At 38.7% G+C, this 18,827-nt stretch overlaps 2 protein-coding genes across 4 annotated transcripts in view; both read left to right on the top strand.

The window, feature by feature from the left end:
- Window positions 1-1,088: 1,088 nt before the first annotated feature.
- LOC111800398 (protein ARABIDILLO 1-like) lies at window positions 1,089-14,171 on the top strand. The gene is made up of 12 exons (XM_023684074.1): window positions 1,089-3,123; window positions 3,288-3,446; window positions 3,539-3,619; window positions 3,762-3,893; window positions 10,494-10,621; window positions 11,755-11,842; window positions 12,385-12,479; window positions 12,585-12,648; window positions 12,739-12,914; window positions 12,994-13,215; window positions 13,296-13,380; window positions 13,463-14,171. Exons 1-12 carry the CDS (start codon window positions 1,774-1,776, stop codon window positions 13,637-13,639), a joined length of 2,757 nt encoding a protein of 918 aa, XP_023539842.1. The 5' UTR covers window positions 1,089-1,773; the 3' UTR covers window positions 13,640-14,171.
- Window positions 14,172-15,384: 1,213 nt separating this feature from the next.
- Window positions 15,385-18,827, top strand: part of LOC111800693 — a 9,660-nt gene continuing 6,217 nt past the window's right edge. Inside the window, exons 1-2 of one of the 3 annotated variants that reach the window (XM_023684498.1) lie at window positions 15,385-15,741; window positions 16,553-17,024. In XM_023684498.1, the coding sequence (XP_023540266.1) occupies window positions 15,456-15,741; window positions 16,553-17,024 (758 nt within the window). In that variant the 5' untranslated portion in view covers window positions 15,385-15,455. The remainder of the gene's footprint in view (window positions 15,742-16,552; window positions 17,025-18,827) is intronic. The other 2 variants (XM_023684499.1, XM_023684500.1) reach the window with 2 other exon arrangements.

Genomic DNA, 18,827 nt, shown 5'->3' with positions numbered 1-18,827 from the left:
GGATTTGGCGAAAAAAGAAGCAACACAATAGATGAATGTTTTACCGTAATAGATCATTAGATTAAAGATCAGATTATGGGAGGGGAACAACATATGGAAACGGAAACAACCGGTAATATCCCGTATGTTGAGGAGCAAAAGGAGGAATTCCTTCGAAGGGGGGCTCACATCTAATTAGCTAGTTGGTGAGACAATAGCTTACCAAGATGATGATCAGTAGCTGGTCCGAAAGGATGATCAATACTTGTATTTACTCTGCTATTCTACCGAACCTATTGCATGTAACCTTTTTTCCTTCCATTAGCCGACCTTGGAGCACGATTCAAATCATAGCTTTGCTTACAACCATGGCAAAGATCATTTTAGTTTGTATCTCCCTTCGAGCGTTCATAGCTTCCAAGTGACTAGAGCTTATCATTGATCAGATAACTCAACTAATTAATACATTATAACTTTAATCACTTTAAATTATATAATCTTAACACACTAGTTAGGAGAGTTTTAACAAACTACATACCTATTCGTAAGGTTCTATCAAATAATACAACCAAGAGATTGATGAGAACAATGCACTCGATGTTGCCAATTAAATTGTCATTCATGTGTTCGTTATATGATAATACTCGATAATGAATAGTTAAACTACGAGAAAGAGCGACGAAATCTTGACCTAAAACTCAAGTCCAACGATTCCCACGAAAAAGCATGACAATTACATTGATTCTCATTCCATTAAAGTTTTATTTTTTTGACTTTCATGAATCAAATCTTTACCCTCGTGTTTTGCTTAATGTGAAATTCGAACCAATCGAATAAAAGACACAAACGACATCAAACTAAACTAGTTCTAACAAAGAATATGATATTCAACACAAATAATTAATATCAACCCGAGAAGTTAAACGTTCGAATGAAACTCGAAAACAAAACCCGAGAATTAATAATAGGGTTCTTAAACTAAACCCAATTAAAATTTAAAAATGTTACTAAAAGATTGGGAAGGTTGAGGCCTGCCCATGAAGAAAAAAACTCAAAATCTGGGAACCCATGTGGTACAAATACAAAGGACAGCATAAAACACATGATATTTATATATATAGAAGGGTGAGTGCTCTTCCCGGATTAGCTATGTAGTTGATATTCATTCATTCATTCATTCACATCATTTTTCTTCTCTGACCCTCTTTCTCATATTTATTCTCTCTGTTTGGATATGCTTGTGGTTAATTTGTTGATAGCAGTTCAAAGTAAATTAGGGGAGAGAGGTGTTCATATGCTTTGAGGGTTTGAGCTTCAAAACATCACCTGAATTCTCCCCCTTCTTCCTCCTTCGTTTCGCAATCTTTTCTGCTGAATTTCGACTTTTTTCAATCAACCATATTGAATGTGTCGTGATTCATTGTATAAGGTGGAGATTTCAGGGTTTACCGGCGCACCCAGATAGCAAAAACTCTATCAGGTTTAAGGGCCGGCGATTTTCGTTCATGTAATCAATCTATAACGCGGATTAATTTTGTTCTTTGTTGTTTTTGACGAACTTGGGGTTTTTTTTTGGTTCACATTAAGAGTTTTTCAATCAATTGTGGGGTAATCATAACTTGGTTCGTCGGAGGGGGCCAGGGTTTTGAGGTAATAGCATAGGGTTCGCGTTGGCTAGCGCGTTACAGAATTGGGGATTTGGGTTTAAAGAGTATGGTTTCGTGTTTGCCTGTGTTTCCATTGTGTTGTCAGGTCAGGGGTAGCGGTATCTGAGTTTCTGGGATTGGTTAGAACATGAATCGTAGGGTTCGTAGGAAGGTGAGTAGAAAAGGGAAGGAGAAGCTGATTTTGCCAAGCTACCTTGAAATTGAATGTGAGATAGCTGATTTGGATTATAAACAGACAGTGGATTGGACTTGTTTGCCTGATGATACAGTCATTCAGCTGTTTTCTTGTTTGAATTATCGTGACCGGGCGAATTTGTCATCGACGTGTAGAACATGGAGAGTTCTTGGTTTATCTTCGTGCTTGTGGACTTCGTTTGATCTTCGAGCGCATAAGATTGATGCTGCAATGGCTTCTTCCCTTGCTTCTAGATGTAATAATCTTCAGAAGCTTAGGTTTCGTGGGGCAGAGTCGGCTGATGCGATAATTCTTCTTCTTGCGAAGAATTTGCGTGAAATAAGCGGTGATTACTGTCGAAAAATTACTGATGCTACACTTTCTGCAATTGCAGCTCGACATGAGGCGCTTGAAAGCCTCCAGCTTGGGCCGGATTTCTGTGAGAGGATTAGTAGTGATGCTATAAAAACAATAGCCATTTGTTGTCCTAAGTTGAAAAAGCTTAGGCTTTCTGGAATTATAGATGTCAATGCTGAGGCTCTCAATGCTTTATCAAAGCATTGCCCAAATTTGCTCGATATTGGGTTCATCGATTGTTTGAATATAGATGAGATGGCCCTTGGAAATGTAGCATCGGTTCGTTTTCTTTCGGTTGCAGGTACCACAAATATGAAGTGGGGTGCGGTTTCACATCAGTGGCACAAGCTGCCTAATTTGATTGGTTTAGATGTCTCACGAACGGATATTGGTCCTGTTGCTGTATCAAGATTAATGTCGTCATCTCAGAGCTTGAAAATCTTGTGCGCCTTCAATTGTTCGGTTTTAGAAGAAGATACTAGCTTCACTGTCAGCAAATATAAAGGAAAATTATTACTTGCCCTTTTCACCGATGTCGTGAAGGAAATAGCTTCTTTATTTGTCGATACTACAAAGAAAGGTGAAAATATGTTGTTAGATTGGAGAAATTTGGAGAATAAAAATAAGAGTTTGGACGAGATAATGACGTGGATCGAGTGGATATTATCTCATAATCTCCTGCGTATCGCTGAGAGCAATCAGCACGGTCTGGATAATTTTTGGCTTAATCAAGGAGCAGCATTATTACTTAGTTTGATGCAGAGTTCACAAGAAGATGTTCAAGAAAGGGCAGCAACAGGCCTTGCAACTTTTGTTGTCATCGATGACGAAAATGCTAGTATCGACTCTGGAAGGGCAGAAGAAGTTATGCGGTGCGGTGGAATACGTCTCCTCCTAAATTTGGCCAAGTCTTGGAGGGAAGGGCTCCAATCCGAGGCAGCAAAGGTAAATTTCATATGGATACACTAACAGGCAAATACGCACGTTACAGAAATTTTGTTGGTTGATTAGATTTCGACGATAACCGAGATATGGACGATTCTCTTTGTACCCATTGCTCATAACTATTACAGAAACAACTTTATTATGATATTCTTTTGCTTGTGCAGGCCATAGCAAACTTGTCTGTTAACGCTAATGTTGCAAAGGCTGTAGCCGAAGAAGGCGGAATTGATATTCTTGCTGGTCTTGCAAGATCCATGAACAGGCTCGTTGCAGAAGAGGCTGCTGGAGGATTGTGGAATCTTTCGGTTGGCGAGGAACACAAGGTCTAATATTTGTTAATTTATTTGTCGGTAAGACCATAATTGGAGATTCTTAACTTCGAGTTTTGACAACCGATATTTGGAAATAAAAATAGGGTGCGATTGCTGAGGCTGGCGGAGTAAGAGCTTTAGTTGATTTGATATTTAAATGGTCTTCTGGTGGTGATGGAGTTCTTGTAAGTTTCTCCATTTCATTATTCGATATCCGTGTCTCTGCCTATTCCCTTAACCATCCTCGTTGAGCGTTACACGTTTCTAGCGCTGAATTAAGTTCCTCAGAAATTATAGATTTTAATATTGTTTCACATGTACATTCAGGAACGTGCTGCGGGGGCACTAGCAAATTTGGCAGCTGACGATAGGTGTAGTACTGAAGTTGCTTTAGCCGGTGGCGTGCATGCTTTGGTGATGCTTGCTCGCACTTGCAAGTTCGAAGGAGTGCAAGAACAGGTGATCATCCAAATTAATATCATTGATTTTTTAACAAAATTAATTTTCGTAGAATGTTATTGTATGTTGTCGTGCACATTGTGTGAACTTCAGTGATTAATTTTTTTTCCGGGTATTTTTTCGATGTCATCTCTGTCAAAGGTCGAGATTAGGATTGATTAGAAGTTTTATTCGATGAATTTTGGTGAGGTCATTTCTAGTGCTATTTTCTTTGGCAGATGGAGAAAGGTTTTTGGCTATGATGTTTATGATTTGACGTCTTGCCTTAAACACCATTTTTGGGAGGGTCGGGAGGATGTGGGAGATGAAGGAAAGTCTTAGCCACACGAGGACCTCGAATATGAGGTGTTTTCTTTTAACGAATTGAACATTGATATAGAATTGAATCAAAGACCTCTTGGAAATGATATATTAACCTGATTTAAGTTAAGTGTTAGTCTATTCCTACTCTCATAGAGTTCTAGTTTCTAGCAGCTAGAAGGGTAAGAACCGTTCTTTTTTATCATATCTTTTCATTGGCGTCTTGAACTCCTTCGGTTTTAAAGCCTGTGGTTGCTAAATCCATCATTATCTCGTCTTTCAAGTTGTAGTGGAATGACTTTAATATTCAAGGACGGATAGACTTGCGTTTTTTTTTTTCTTCAATTAGAAACGAAACTTTCATTTGGAAAATGAAAAGAGCTTAATGCTTAAGTGATGCAAGCTCCAAAAGCGCGCTTGTTGGAACTATAAAAACATTCCAATTCAAATATATGTCTTGTCAAGAGAAACCACTAAAGAGATCGTAAAGAGAACACGAGAGAGTTGCGTTTTGAAAGCTTAAAGATGTCAAGTTGAAGCTAAGGCAATGGAGGAAGGAGATCCTAGCTCTGGAATTGCACGAGAACAGTTAGATATTCTATCCGAGAGGTAGGATGCATGCTTCAAGATGTTTGAGATAAGGTGAACCTCTCTCACGGATATCTTAAGTAGGATTGTCTCGAGAGGTGTGGATGGTAATGTTTTTGAGAGGTGCAGGTGGTGAGTGGGAGCTTGGCCCTATCACGACGAAAGTTGTTTTGTTAATCTCAAACTAGGTTATCTTTTTTTGAGTCTATTATGGACTTGATGATTAGCAAAGACAAAAGTCTTGTGTTAGGCATTAACTCCTAAGTTGGACAAGTGGGCCTTTCGAGTGGGCTATGAGGAAACACGCCGGTTAAGGCTTTGAGAGGGAACTCCAAGAAGAGGCCTCAAGGGGTGAGTTACTTGTTGTGAAAAGCTCTTTGGTTCTTTAGTTTAGGATCCTTGTTTTAATGAGCAAGTTTTTAGAAAAGTTAAAGAGGGGATTATTTATCGGAGGCGGTGCAAATGTATGGAAGAGTATACAATCATGATGAATGATGCATTGTCTAATAAGCTAAGAAATGACTAAATAGGAGAGACATCGATGTACCTGAAGGAGAAAGTGAGTTTTATTATGAGTCGGGGTGTTCCTCTGCTAAGTCCCGGTTTGACTATCTTAACAAGGTGGGCTCTTGCCAAGTTAAATGCCTCTATCTAAGTGTCCATTTCTAAAGACTTTTGTAATCATTCTGTCTTATATATTGGATTGAAGCTCCTTTTTTTATCTTGTTTAGAGTGTTATGTTTTGTTTTGGACTTCACTTTTTGGATGAAGTTCGGTTTCTATTTAAAAAAGGCATCTTAACATGTAACGACCTAGATCCACTGCTAGCAGATATTGTCCTCTTTGGCCTTTCCCTTTCGAGCTTCCCCTCAAGGCTTTAAAACGCGTCTGCTAGGGGAAGGTTTCCACACCCTTATAAAGGGTGTTTTGTTCTCCTCCCCAACCAACGTGGGACATCACATAACAAGGGAGTGAAGATGGCCTAATCTTATTCATAATGGCCTAAGAAAGGCACTCTTGAGATGTGTCTTCCCTTGGAGTGCATTGCTTACAAGAGAAGTGGCAAGTTATCAACCATCCCTTTTTCAATACTCCGGTCACATGTCTTACGAGGTCATTGGTCATGGGTAAGGTTTTGGTTGTGATAGACTCGGCAAGGTCCTCCCCTACATCATCGACGGATCCCTAATGGCTTTTATTGGAGGCAAATCATAGATGCTATTCTCTTGGCTGCAAAATCAATGGATGACTACTTTCTTAAAATACACTTTGAGAGAACTTATCACAGGATGATTGGTCCTTTGCTGATGCTATCATGGAATAAAAGGGGTTTGGAATGTGATGAAGAAAATAATGAATTTTTGGATGCCTTTCCTCTACCAACTTCTCCATCCTAATTAATGGAAGGATCAGAGGTACTATAAAAATCTCGAGGGGAAGCCCGAAAGAGAAAGCCCAAAGAAGGCAATATCTGCTAGTGGTAGGCTTGGGCTGTTACAGGTACACTCTATGCTTCATTTGGAATTAAACGAGGGGATCCGAGGGGATCCTTTCTTCCTTCCCCCATTTTTGTTCACCCTCGGAATTTATGCCTTCAAAATTTTGTAGAAACCGTTAAAAGAAAAACATTGTTGAGGGTTTTGAGACATGCAAAGAGAAGATTCGTATTTCTCTCGAGTCAAATCCAACATGTAGATGATACTTTATGTTTTGCAAATACGAGTTGTCCAAGCTGGCAATTTTATGGTCTTTCCTCAAAGTATTTTTAACGAACTTCTTGCATTCGCACAAAAATCAGGTACCATTGACAACAAAGAGGTGTCGGTTCTTGCTCTTTCCTTTGGTTGCTATGTTAAATCGTTCCCCAAGACGTTCTTTTAACAAGAAAAATGGTTTTTGTTGAAATAGTGAAAAGAGGCTCATGCTAAAAGATACAAAATCGAGCGAAAATAAAAATATGACAAAAGTCGTTCTTTTTTTCTTTTCTTTTTTTGTGTCGGAAACATGAACATTTCATTGATGGTGTGAAATGATCCCGAAAGTATACATGAGGTTCTATCAAGGAGAATTATGAAAAGTGTTGCGAGTCCAAATTATCTTTGTGTAAAGAATAGACCGAATCACAAAATCGTATTTTTGTTCATGACCCCTTCTTTTGGAAAATACGGGCATATCTTTTTAAGACGTTCGGAAGGAGTGTGGTTCTACCCTATGGATGTGCTTATTGTTACCAACCACCCTTTTAAACAACATATGTGAGCGTCTTGTATTGCGTAAGGGCAAAAATTATCTCGAAATATCAATACATAGGGAGGCATATCCTTATATATTGGTAGCAGGGCAAGAATTGTCTCATAATATCAATACATTGTGAGATAGATCCTTGCATATTGGCAGTAGAGTATCACAACTTGGGTAAGATTGGTAAAATGCCCAGAAAAGAATTAATGAGTGATTGGATATCATTGAATCGGAGATTCGAGGCATTAAGGAGAAGGTTCAACACATCGAGAGTATAAAGGAAAAGGTTCGAAAGTTAAAATATAGCGTTATTGAAGAAATCCGTAGAGCCCATATATTGGTCCAAACAGAGGAAACTCAAAAGATATTTGCTTATGAAGAAACTTGAAAAATGATGGCCACGTTTGCGGTTGAGTTGACATCGGACGATTGGAAATCACTGTTGGCAGGTGCGATGGAGAGTGATCCACGTTCGTTAGCTAGCTTGGAGCTCAATTCCTTTGAAGCTCCCAACGAAATGAAATCAATTGTCAGTTCCAACTTGTTTACGCACCCGCCTCCAATCCACCCATGCCTGAAATTAATCAGGCAATGAACCGTCAAACCAAACCGACTAGACCATTAGTTAATTGGTTCAAGTGGTTTGGTTATGTTTCATATAGCACATTGGTTCAATTTTCTCATTTTCTTTTATATCTTAATGGTTAGGTTTTGGTTCAACTGTCAAACTGAGTCGTGCTGAACCAATTACAATCTGAATGGCTCAATTGTTTCACTTGTTGAATGAAGTTATCAGAAACACATTCATGAACAGATTAGATTGCAGACGTGATGTGTTGAAGGTCCAATTGGTCGAAGACACAAAACAAGCCTACTTGGAGATAGCCAAACTAAATGTAGTGGGGGGGAACCCATTATATTCAGACCCAAGCTCGAACCCCTCGAGTGGTAAAGAAGGCACGAAAACACCATAACCGATACCCATGTCTACCATTACCTTAGCAAGCAATACTCAAGCCACGACACAGAGAGAAGGTTTGATGAATGGATGTCAGATGTTGAGTTTTAGTTTCGCAAGGAAAAGGGTTTGTATTTTCATTGTGATGAAAGACACATGGTGGGACACAAATGTAAGTCTAAAGAATTAAGGACAATGATGATGCATCCCGACAAAGAAGAATCAGAAATCATAGAGGAGATGGCAGAAATTCTCGATGAACAAGTAGTGGAAGAAGAAGATGCTTTAGAGCTGACCCTAACTTCCGAGCACAATTAAGATGAAAAAGGCAATCGATTAGCAAGAGGTAGTGGTCCTTATCGCTCGTGGGGCAACCCTCAACTTCATAGCACAAAGGTCAGGGGATAGTTTGAAACTGCCGATTATGGAAACGACCGATTATGGAGTGATCATGGGATCTAGGGTGGCCATGAGGGGAAGAGGGACTTGTAAAGGAGTGGTCTTCAACCTAAGGAACTTAACGATCAACTGGAGCTTCTTACCCCTTGAATTAGAGGGTTAACGATCACACTATGGGGGATGATCAAATTGTTCTTAAAGGGGATTCGAGTCTAACCAAGACAAAGGTAACCTTTAAGAACACAACGAAAACATGGAAGAGTGACCAAGGCTTTTTGGTTAAGTTCAAAGCTTTGGTGCCTGTTTCAATACTTAACCGTGTGACCCAGTCTCATTAATCTTTCCTTAAACCTGACTTAAAGAAACAAACAAACATCTACCTATTTAGAGCCTCATTCAATCAAAGAGATAGTTCAACCCAAGTTCAATCAGGGAGCTTCATTGCTTTACCTCGTTTAAGAAGAATAGTCTAGGCTTTTGCTTGAGTCTTTCCTTCCTTAAACCTGGTCATATTTGTTCTAGCCGATGAGTTATCGGCTTTAGTGCTTCAATTGTTGCAAGAGTATAAAGACATGTTTTAATTGCCTGAAGGATTATCCCAATAAGAAACATTGATCATCGAATTCATTTGAAATAGGGTACATCATCGGCGAATGTCCGTCCATATGGTTATCCCCCTGTGCAGAGTATTGAAATAAAGAAATTGATATAGGAAATGCTAGTCTCGGGGATCATTCAACTAAGTGTTAGCCCATACTCTAGCTCGGTGCTTTTAGTGAAAAAGGATGGAAGGTGGCGGTTTTGTATAGATTATCGTGCGATGAACAATGCCACACTACTAGGTAAATTCCCGATTCCAGTATTTGAAGAACTCGAGGATGAGTTGAATGGATCTTCCATCTATTCCAAAATTGATCTGAAATTTGGTTACCACTAGACTCGTGTGCCTGACTGAGACATTGAGAAAAACCACTTTGAGGACTCATAAAGGCAACCATGAGCTCCTCGTTATGCCAGTTGGCCTTATGAATGCTCCCTCCTCATTCCAAGCTCTAATGAACTGAATTTTCAGGTTGTTCCTCTCTATGTTCATTTTGGTTTTTTCTCTGACGACATATCGATTTATAGTTCTAGCTATGTGAACACCTACGCCACTTCTATATATATATATATATATATATATATATATATAAAACTTAGGGAAATGTCACTTTGCGAAGGACTAGATTAGGGTATGTCGCCCATCAGGTTTCGGTTGGAGTAGCAACAGATCCCGAGAAGGTTAGATCCATGATTAAAGGGCCTCTCCCTCAAACGATCAAAGACTTACGTGGTTTCCTTGGAAGCAAAACAACTTCTCTATCTTAGTTGTTGAAGAAGGGGGCATTTGAATAGAATGAGCAAGGTACCAAAGCTTTTGGAAATTTGAAAAGGGGCACGGTCACGCTGCAATTTCAACCAAGTTTATAATCAAAATCGACACTTCAAGAACCAATTTGGTTGCTGTTATCTTTGAAAAAGCGTCCTATCACCTTCTAGCCATACCTTATCAGCCAAAGCTCAAACTAAGTCTGCAAATGAATCAGAATTGATGGCTTGGAACTGTGGCATTTAAACTCCAATGACCAAAAGAAACCTCCACTCAACCCTGTTTTTCATGTCTCTCAAATGAAACAGGCCATTGGTAATCATGCTGAAACCCAAGTTGGGCCACCTATACTAACTGATGTATTTTAAAGGGCTATGGAAATAGAAGATTCTTTTGCTTACCGAACCAACGATCAATCAGGGGCCATGGAAATTTTGGTTAGTTCAACGATATCCCTCTGTGAAGTTAGTTAAAAGGGCTGAATCGTGAAGGTAAGGTTGGCCAGGGGTAAGAATTAGCTCGAGAAGGGAAAGGGAGAGATTACCGGCCTTCTTTGATCGGCTGAGCGTGTTTTTGTGTTGCCTTGGGGCAAGAATTATGTCGGAACCACTACGAACCACAAAATGTTAATTGTAGTATTTTGAAGATTATTATAATTTTCATTTGGACCTTTTTTTTTGTTGATACTTTTGTTTGTTCAATCTGTAAGTCTAAATTTTCAAATTTTGGAATTTGAAAATTTCAGGCAGCTCGGGCATTGGCAAATTTGGCTGCCCACGGTGATAGCAACACAAACAACTCTGCTGTTGGACAAGAGGCAGGTGCACTTGAAGCACTTGTCCAACTCACACATTCTCCTCATGAAGGTGTCAGGTATGATTCAATTGTTTTTTTTTTTGTTTTTTTTTTTGTAAAATATTATCCTATCGATTAAGCTAGGTTGTCTGGTAAGTCAAAAGTATTGAGTTAACAAATATTGTCCTTTTCGAGATTTCCCTTCTCGGCTTTCCCTCAAGGTTTTAAAACGCGTCTGCTAGGGAGAGATTTCTACACCCTTATAAGGAATGTTCCGTTCTCCGCTCCAACTGATGTGGTATCTCACAATTCACCCCTCTTGGGAGCCCAGCATCCTCGCTGGCACACTGCTTGGTGTCTGGCTCTGATACCATTTGTAACAGCCCAAACCCACTATTAGCAAATATGGTCTTTTTTGGACTTTTCCTTCTAGGCTTCCCCTCAAGGTTTTAAAACGCGTTTGCTAGGAAAAGGTTTCCACACCCTTATAAGGAATGTTTCGTTCCTCTTCCCAACCGATGTGGTATCTCACAATCCACTTCCCTTTGGGAGCCTAGCGTCCTCGTTGGCGCACCGCCCAATGTCTGGCTCTGATACCATTTGTAACAGCCCAAGCCCACCCCTATCAAATATTGTTCTTTTTGGGCTTCCTCTCAAGGTTTTAAAACGCGTCTACTAGAGAGAGGTTTCCACACCCTTATATAAAGAATGTTTCATTCCCCTTTCCAACCGATGAGGTATCTCACAATCCACCTCCCTCTGGGAGCCTAGCGTCCTCGTTGGCGCACCGCCCAATGTCTGGCTCTGATACCATTTGTAACAGCCCAAGCTCACCACTATCAAATATTGTCCTTTTTGGGCTTCCCCTCAAGGTTTTAAAACGCGTCTTCTAGGGAGAGGTTTCCACACCCGTATAAGGAATGTTTCGTTCCCCTCTCCAACCGATGTGGAATCACAATTCAGGACTAGCGTAAGACCTTCCGTTTAAACATATGTTCGTGGGAAAATTTTTCTCAAATTGCAGAGGTTTCATTTTAATAAATTAGAACAAATACCTCTAACATTGAAACTAAATTAGACCGTTCATAGGATGAGCTTCTGCATCGTTTTCTTACAATTGTATCGAAACTCTGTGCGAGAAACTACTGGATCTTGGGTTAAGTACATAAGTAGGTTTTAATCCAATATATTGTTTTTGTCTCATGGTACAGGCAAGAAGCTGCTGGAGCCCTATGGAACTTATCATTTGATGACAGAAATAGAGAAGCGATTGCAGCTGCAGGCGGTGTCGAGGCATTGGTAAGTTCCTTAACCTCGTACTTTAAATTGTTCATTGCTGTAAAAGCTGATCGTCTCTCGTACGATGTCTGAATCAATAAAGATCGAAAAGAATTAATTCGGGAAGTGAAAGAATAATATGACCCTATCTACATGCTGTTGAATCACCTCTCAGTCTCATTATTGCGGAGATTGACTCGGTATCTCACACCATTAATTTTGCCTGCATGAAATCTTAAAAAACCGACTCCTCATGTTCTCGTCCTATACGAAGAAATCTATTGGATAAATACGTGTTTGCAGTTAAGCTCAATCTTGATGGCTCCGTCGCTCAATTAAAAGCACGTCTTGTTATGCACAAACCATGATCGTGGATTTTGTTTTAATCCATACAAAGATTTGTTGAAGTAAGAGCAAAACGGAGTTCATATAGATTATCTTTGTAACAAGCTGGGGATGATTAACATATATGTTCGAGCTCGAGGACAATATTGATGATAAGCTCACCAATCTTCTGCATTTACGTCGTTATTTATTAAATATTATCGTTATTTTTAATTTAGGTTGCTCTAGCACAGTCTTGTTCAAACGCATCTCCGGGTCTTCAGGAAAGGGCAGCTGGTGCTCTGTGGGGATTGTCGGTTTCGGAAGCGAACAGGTATAATATTTGAGCCTTGGATGGTATAAAATCATTAATGATCAGGCTTAACTCTTTGATTTTGTGGTTTAATTCTAATCTATAACCTTTTGGGGTTTCTTTTAGCATTGCTATTGGTCAGCAAGGGGGCGTTGCACCGTTAATTGCTTTGGCACGCTCAGACGCCGAAGTAAGCATTTCAAATTATTCGTTAGTTTCTTGATAAGGAACACGTGAAATATGTGCGAACGTTCAACCGATAATGCCCTTCAATCTTCAGGATGTTCACGAGACTGCTGCTGGAGCGCTTTGGAATCTTGCCTTTAACCCAGATAACGCCCTTCGCATTGTAGAGGAAGGCGGTGTTCCAGCCTTAGTTCATCTTTGTTATGCATCAGTTTCGAAAATGGCTCGCTTCATGGCTGCATTGGCGTTAGCTTACATGTTCGATGGAAGGTACATCGACCATTCGACATGCTGCGTTCATGTTTTTGAAAAAGAATTACTTGGCTGATTGATTTCAACTTTTTTGCAGAATGGACGAATGTGCCTTACCAGGAAGCTCATCAGAAGGCCTTTCCAAGAGTGTGAGCTTAGATGGGGCTAGAAGGATGGCTTTAAAGAACATTGAAGCCTTTGTCCAAACCTTTTCAGACCCACAAGCATTCGCCTCTGCTGCTGCATCCTCGGCACCCGCAGCGTTGGTTCAAGTAACAGAACGAGCTCGTATTCAAGAAGCGGGTCATCTTCGATGCAGGTTTACTCGAACCCCTTCGAGAAATTACGCTCGTATTCTCATACCCATTTAATCTTACTCTAATTTTCCATAATTGTTAGTGGAGCTGAAATTGGAAGATTTATTACAATGCTTCGAAATCCATCACCTACACTAAAAGCATGTGCAGCATTTGCTCTTTTACAGGTACATACAGATTTAGTTCATAGTATTTCTTCTGATTATCTTGCACGATTGTTCTTCATTACTCGTACTCTTCGATATGCAGTTTACGATCCCGGGGGGTCGGCATGCCTTACACCACGCAAGCCTTATGCAGAATGCAGGAGCATCGAGAGCCCTGCGTACGGCAGCTGCAGCAGCAACTGCTCCATTGCAAGCCAAGATCTTTGCTAGAATTGTTCTTAGAAACTTAGAGCATCACAACATTGAATCTTCCCTTTAATGACAAGTTCAATATAAATCTCCAACAGATGCTGACTTCTTGTGCAACTCATCTCATGGAGCTTAAATGAGCTGCATGGCATGCCCGACCGAACCAGTCGCGCTTGTAAATGCCCCATTTTAATCATATACCGAGTTTCTGTTGCCAAGTAGTTCACGAACTATGTGGTTCGCCTTCTCAGCTTCAATGTTACTCCCTGGTGTACAACTTTTATCAGAGGCATCAAAAAGGTCGTTTTCGAAGCATGTTCTTCCTGTATTCTCGGTCCCCGTTCTAGTAGAGTTCATATATACCGATGGTACTTTATGCAGGGAGTCGAAAAGAATCACGTTACCTTGAAACCTTTTTTTTTTTTTTTTTTTTTTTTTTTTTATATTGGTTTTGATGATATTTTGCTTTGTAATGATAGAAGTTCTAAATATGCTAAAGATTGTACAATGTTTAGCTCTCATTTTTGCGTTGGAGTGGTTGAAGATGAATTGAGGATGTTTATTTACTCAACTTTATTTAATTAAATGTTTATCCATTTGAAGGTGGAGTTGTTTAATAAATGGTGGTGATTTTAATGAATTTTCGACTTTGCAGATAATATCGACGTGTGCTTGAGCCTCTGGGTAGAGAAATGTTTAGAAAACGTGATCAAGGAAATATATTGAAAACAATTTTAAAGAAAGCAATGTTACGAACTAAAAGCGAGTAATCAACTATTACTTTGTTAGCATATAACTCGGGAAGAATCGACGACCAGTTACATCTTCTTATAGCTTGGAAAGAATTGAGAGTGAAGTTTTTGTTTTAAGCTCTCGTGTCCATAGTACATCAGTCATCTTGAATCTCCATATACTTGGATCTTCACCACAACTTTGCTAACATGCATTGATGCTAATGTGACATTTGTTTCTTTTGTAAGGGTATTGTGGTTCGAAATTTGGGTTCGAAGATAAAGTTCTCTAGAGGCTTGGCATCTCGAACCCCACCGAAGGGCTTCGCCTCAGGAATCTTTATCTTGTTGAATTGTACTATGCGTCCAGCTGGGGTTTGGTTTCCCACCGCTCTCATGGTGAGGTCTAATCTAGCGTTCCGATCCACCACTTCAGCCAAAGGGCTGCTCTCAAATCTTCAAACATTTTCTGAGATCATCTAAACGATCGCTTATTAGGCATGATGCATTCTTCTATGCGGGCAATAAAGCTCATCGAGCTATTCCTACGCTCGAAGCCAATAGCAGTTGTGGCAAAAATATCATGTATCATTCGTTAATTTCTTCGATGATAATTACCATAAAAAATTAAAAAACATATTATTCATAATATATTTACAAGTGAATGAAAAATAAATTAGTTAAAATTAATAAAAAATTAATCAAAGTAACCCCAATTAATTCCCTAAAATTGATTAGTATAATAAAATGGTTAGAAATACTTACCATAACTAAAAATATATATTATTGATTTATATAAAATTATGACAGCAATATCTTTACTTGATTCTCAAATATTTTATTCTCATAAATTCTATTTCTAATTCTACAAAATTTAAGGATCGTAATGACTTAATTTGTAATTTAAAAATTTTATGGACCAAATGGATAAAATTTTTGAAATTAAGAGATAAAAATTGATAATTAAACTTAATTTAGATGATTAAGATATTGATTAGGTGATGAGTGAGTAATATAAGGATAATAGTATGCAGAAGCGGAATGAATTTGATTGTGGATGCGGGAGGGGTTTAATTTGGACACTGTGACCGGACAGATCAATCAGGAATGGAAGATCATGTGAAAATTCGGGGCGGTAGACCCCATGATTAATACATGATGGGGTCCATTTTTTGCATCATAAAACTATATAATGAAACCAAAATTGGCGGTGTTTCTGTTTTGTTCTGGCGTAAATTCATCCCACGTTCTGACTGTACAGTTTTCGTTCAATTCCGTTCACTTTCTTCCTCTTTTGATTCATTTTTCCCCTTGATTTCGCCGGATCTGACTTCATCTAGTCGTCGTCCGGCTATCCCTAGCCTCCGGTGCGTTCGATTCACTCGCCGATCGACGAGTTCGGGCAGAAGAACTGTTCGAAATCGATTCACCCCCAAACCAGGTTGGTTCTTCCTTCACTCTTTCGAAGAGTCAGAATCGGGAAGAGGATTTTCTTTTTGGCTCTTGAAAGTGTGAACTTGTTGCCATAGTTCAGTCAACATGGCACTATTCTGATGCTCGAGAAATTTAATTAATAATACGTTTCAGTTTTCGAGTTCTTTTTTATTTTTTTATTGAAGATTTCTTGTCCGAAATGGATTATGCAATTTGTTGAAGAATTTTAGGGGTGATGTGAACTTTTCCCTTTGACCTTACATGGGCTGTTATTTGTTTGTTGATTTTTTTGATCGGAGTGTAGCGATAGTTGTCCTTGTTCGTTTCTCACTTCTTGTATTGGTGAAATGCTTTTTCTTTGCTGATTTTCTTCCCGGAGGCTTTTGTGTTTTGTGCTACCGTTCACTAATTTGGTCCTATTTTTGGCTATATGATCTATGTGTTTATTGGTCTTTCAATCTCTATGCGTTATCTCCCTTTTCATTTCGATGAGAAAGATTGATAGTGAGGTCAAGATTGCTTTCTTCGTCTTCTTCTTGCTTTTGAATGAAAGTAGTGAGGCCATTCTGTTCTTTGTGTCATGTGCTCATGGATTTCAAACAAGAATTAATGAGTTCTTCAATGAATTCGTTCTTTACTTATTTTTTTTCAACCTATAAATAGCATCTTCTTGTGGAAACAGATGTAGGATTATGAACAAAATCAATTGTTGGACATTCAATTTAAATTTTTCTTTATGCTATTTACATTTGGAAGGCTTAAAATATTTTTGCGTACTTTAGGTACTTGTGATATACTCTGAATAAGTATTGGTGTAGGTGTATTGCGTTCTGATGCTGTTCATTTGTTTAGATGTAATTGCCTGATTGTACAAAAGAGGGCCTTAATTTTGGCCTATATTAGCATGAGACCTGAAAATGGATCAAAAGTGGAGGAAACTTTGATGGAGATTTCAAGGTGTGTGGAGGACAAAAATGCTGCTCAGGATAAGCAGAGTACGAGTAGTGGTCAGGAAAAAAGTCATGGCATGGAAGCTCCATCTGTTGAACGAAGTATGATGTACGACAGAAGTGAGGATATGGAGATTGATATTATTGGGTGTACAGATAATTGTGAGGGAGGTCCTAGTAGTGAATGCAATGATTCAACCGAAAATTCAAGCTCGTTTGGTGATACTGTTTCTGGAACAGATTATGGTTCGTTACTGGATGACGAAGAAGTTGAATCCCAATTATATGATGATAATAATTTGCAGCCTATATCTAATGGATGCAGAGAAGTATTTCCAAGGTATACATATATCTTTTCTTTTTCTTTTCCTAAGTGCTTCAATTATTTGTTCGTTTTTCCCCACGTTTTCTCCATACTTAATTTTGTGCTATTGGTGGATGAATGATTTGAAAACTGATTCTCATATGCCATCATTGCTGTACAGAGATTGGAATGTTTATCCTTTTTCCTTGAGCTTCCAAATTCAAGTTCTCCTTTGAGATTAACATTGATTAACATGAAATGATTCTCATCTTTTTTCGTTTTTGCTTCAAGATTAAATTTTTTTTTACAGCCTTTTCAACTCTTCTAATTTGATTTTGTTGTTGTGAGACCAAAACGTTGGAAAATCTCATTCATTCTATACAGTAGACTCAAATATACATAAGCATACATGGAAGCCCTGCTGATTGGCAATTGGGCTATCTTTTGGGCTTGGTGGTGTCAAAAAGTACTTTGGCGATGGACCTTGGTGGTGGCGGCAGCGGATCCTGATGGCAATTGTCCAAATCCGCCAAGAAGGTGTTCCAAATCTCAAACCCTTAATGTTCACAAATCTTGAATAACTCACAAAACCTAAGTTGCCCTCAGAAAGACCTAGTGCTCTGATACCATGGCATTGTGAGACCAAAATATGGGAGAATCTCATACATGGGAGCCCTAAACTAATAATAGTAAAATTACAGTAAAAGACAAAAGACCAATAGTTCCTAAATTCACAGATATACTATAACACAGATGTGTCAGTAGACTCGTATATCTGAAATACTTTGCTAGTGAATTTCAATCAGAAGCTAAGAAAAGAACCTTGTCAAAAGAGAATTGAAGTCCTCGTCTCTGGATGTACTCTGATCACTGTCCAACCAAACTCCCAAATGATAGCAATAGTTGCGTGAATCGAGTTCGGCTGCGTGATTTTTTCTATTAAGTTATCGGCTTATTGTACTTTCCCATCTAATTGAGTATGGTAGGTCTCTCTGTTGTGTACTTATTCTAGGAGGGATAGAAGGGAATTTATTTATTGTCTGGTCATTTAATTGTCTGTTATAAGGGGGATGATTTGACTTAATAGTTTCAAAAATTATGCAAACCATCTTATAACGAACAAACGGGATCTTCAAGGATGTGAAGTGTTCAGTGGAGGATGTTTGATCTTTAGCTAGGTTTAACCCTTTGGTTGGGCACCTGTTTCTAAAGAATTTTGTAATTGCTTTCTCTTTATTTCTCTAAAAAAAACAATTATTTGATAAGTCTTATTCTCTTAGATTTGAGCCCTTTTCATTTTAGTTAGCTATTGTTGAACCTTTTGCATTCTTTCTTTTCTTTTTTTTTTCTCAATGAAAGTTTTTTTTTGTAATCCAAATAAGTCGTAATGAACAAGTCTGTTATGTCAAAATGAAACTATAATTGACACAAAGAAGATCACAAATATCATGTATGGATTTCTAGCTCTATAAAAAAATATCACATCTGAGTATATTTTGTATTGATTTGGTTGTCAGTGACTTGGTTGCATGTTTCCCCTTATGATGGAGGAGGTGCTTCTAAATCCTCCTATTTGGAGGAAGGACAAAGTGTTGTAGGAAGCGAGTTTCTCTGCAGTTTTGTGGGTATTTGGGTTGTGAGAGGAACAACAGAATTTTTAGAGAGGTCAAGAAAGTGAGTGTGGAGGGTTTGCAACGTGGCTAGGTTTAATATGTCGTTGTGAGCTTCGGTCTCTAGTATTTTTTGTAATTATAATTTTGGTATTGTTCTTTTGGATTGAAGTCTTTTTATGTAGGCAGGGCCAAACTCTCTTCTTCTTCTTTTTTTTTTTTTTTTTTT

The sequence above is a fragment of the Cucurbita pepo genome, chromosome LG08 (assembly GCF_002806865.2).
Source record: "Cucurbita pepo subsp. pepo cultivar mu-cu-16 chromosome LG08, ASM280686v2, whole genome shotgun sequence".
Taxonomy (NCBI): Eukaryota; Viridiplantae; Streptophyta; class Magnoliopsida; order Cucurbitales; family Cucurbitaceae; genus Cucurbita; species Cucurbita pepo.
This window is presented reverse-complemented; position numbering and strand designations above follow the sequence as displayed.

Coding starts and splice junctions, on each gene's coding strand:
- LOC111800398 (XM_023684074.1), top strand. CDS start 1,774: ATGAATCGTAGGGTTCGTAGGAAGGTGAGTAGAAAAGGGAAGGAGAAG. Junction 12,480..12,584: donor TCGGTTTCGGAAGCGAACAG/GTATAATATTTG, acceptor GGTTTCTTTTAG/CATTGCTATTGGTCAGCAAG. Junction 13,381..13,462: donor CAGCATTTGCTCTTTTACAG/GTACATACAGAT, acceptor TTCGATATGCAG/TTTACGATCCCGGGGGGTCG.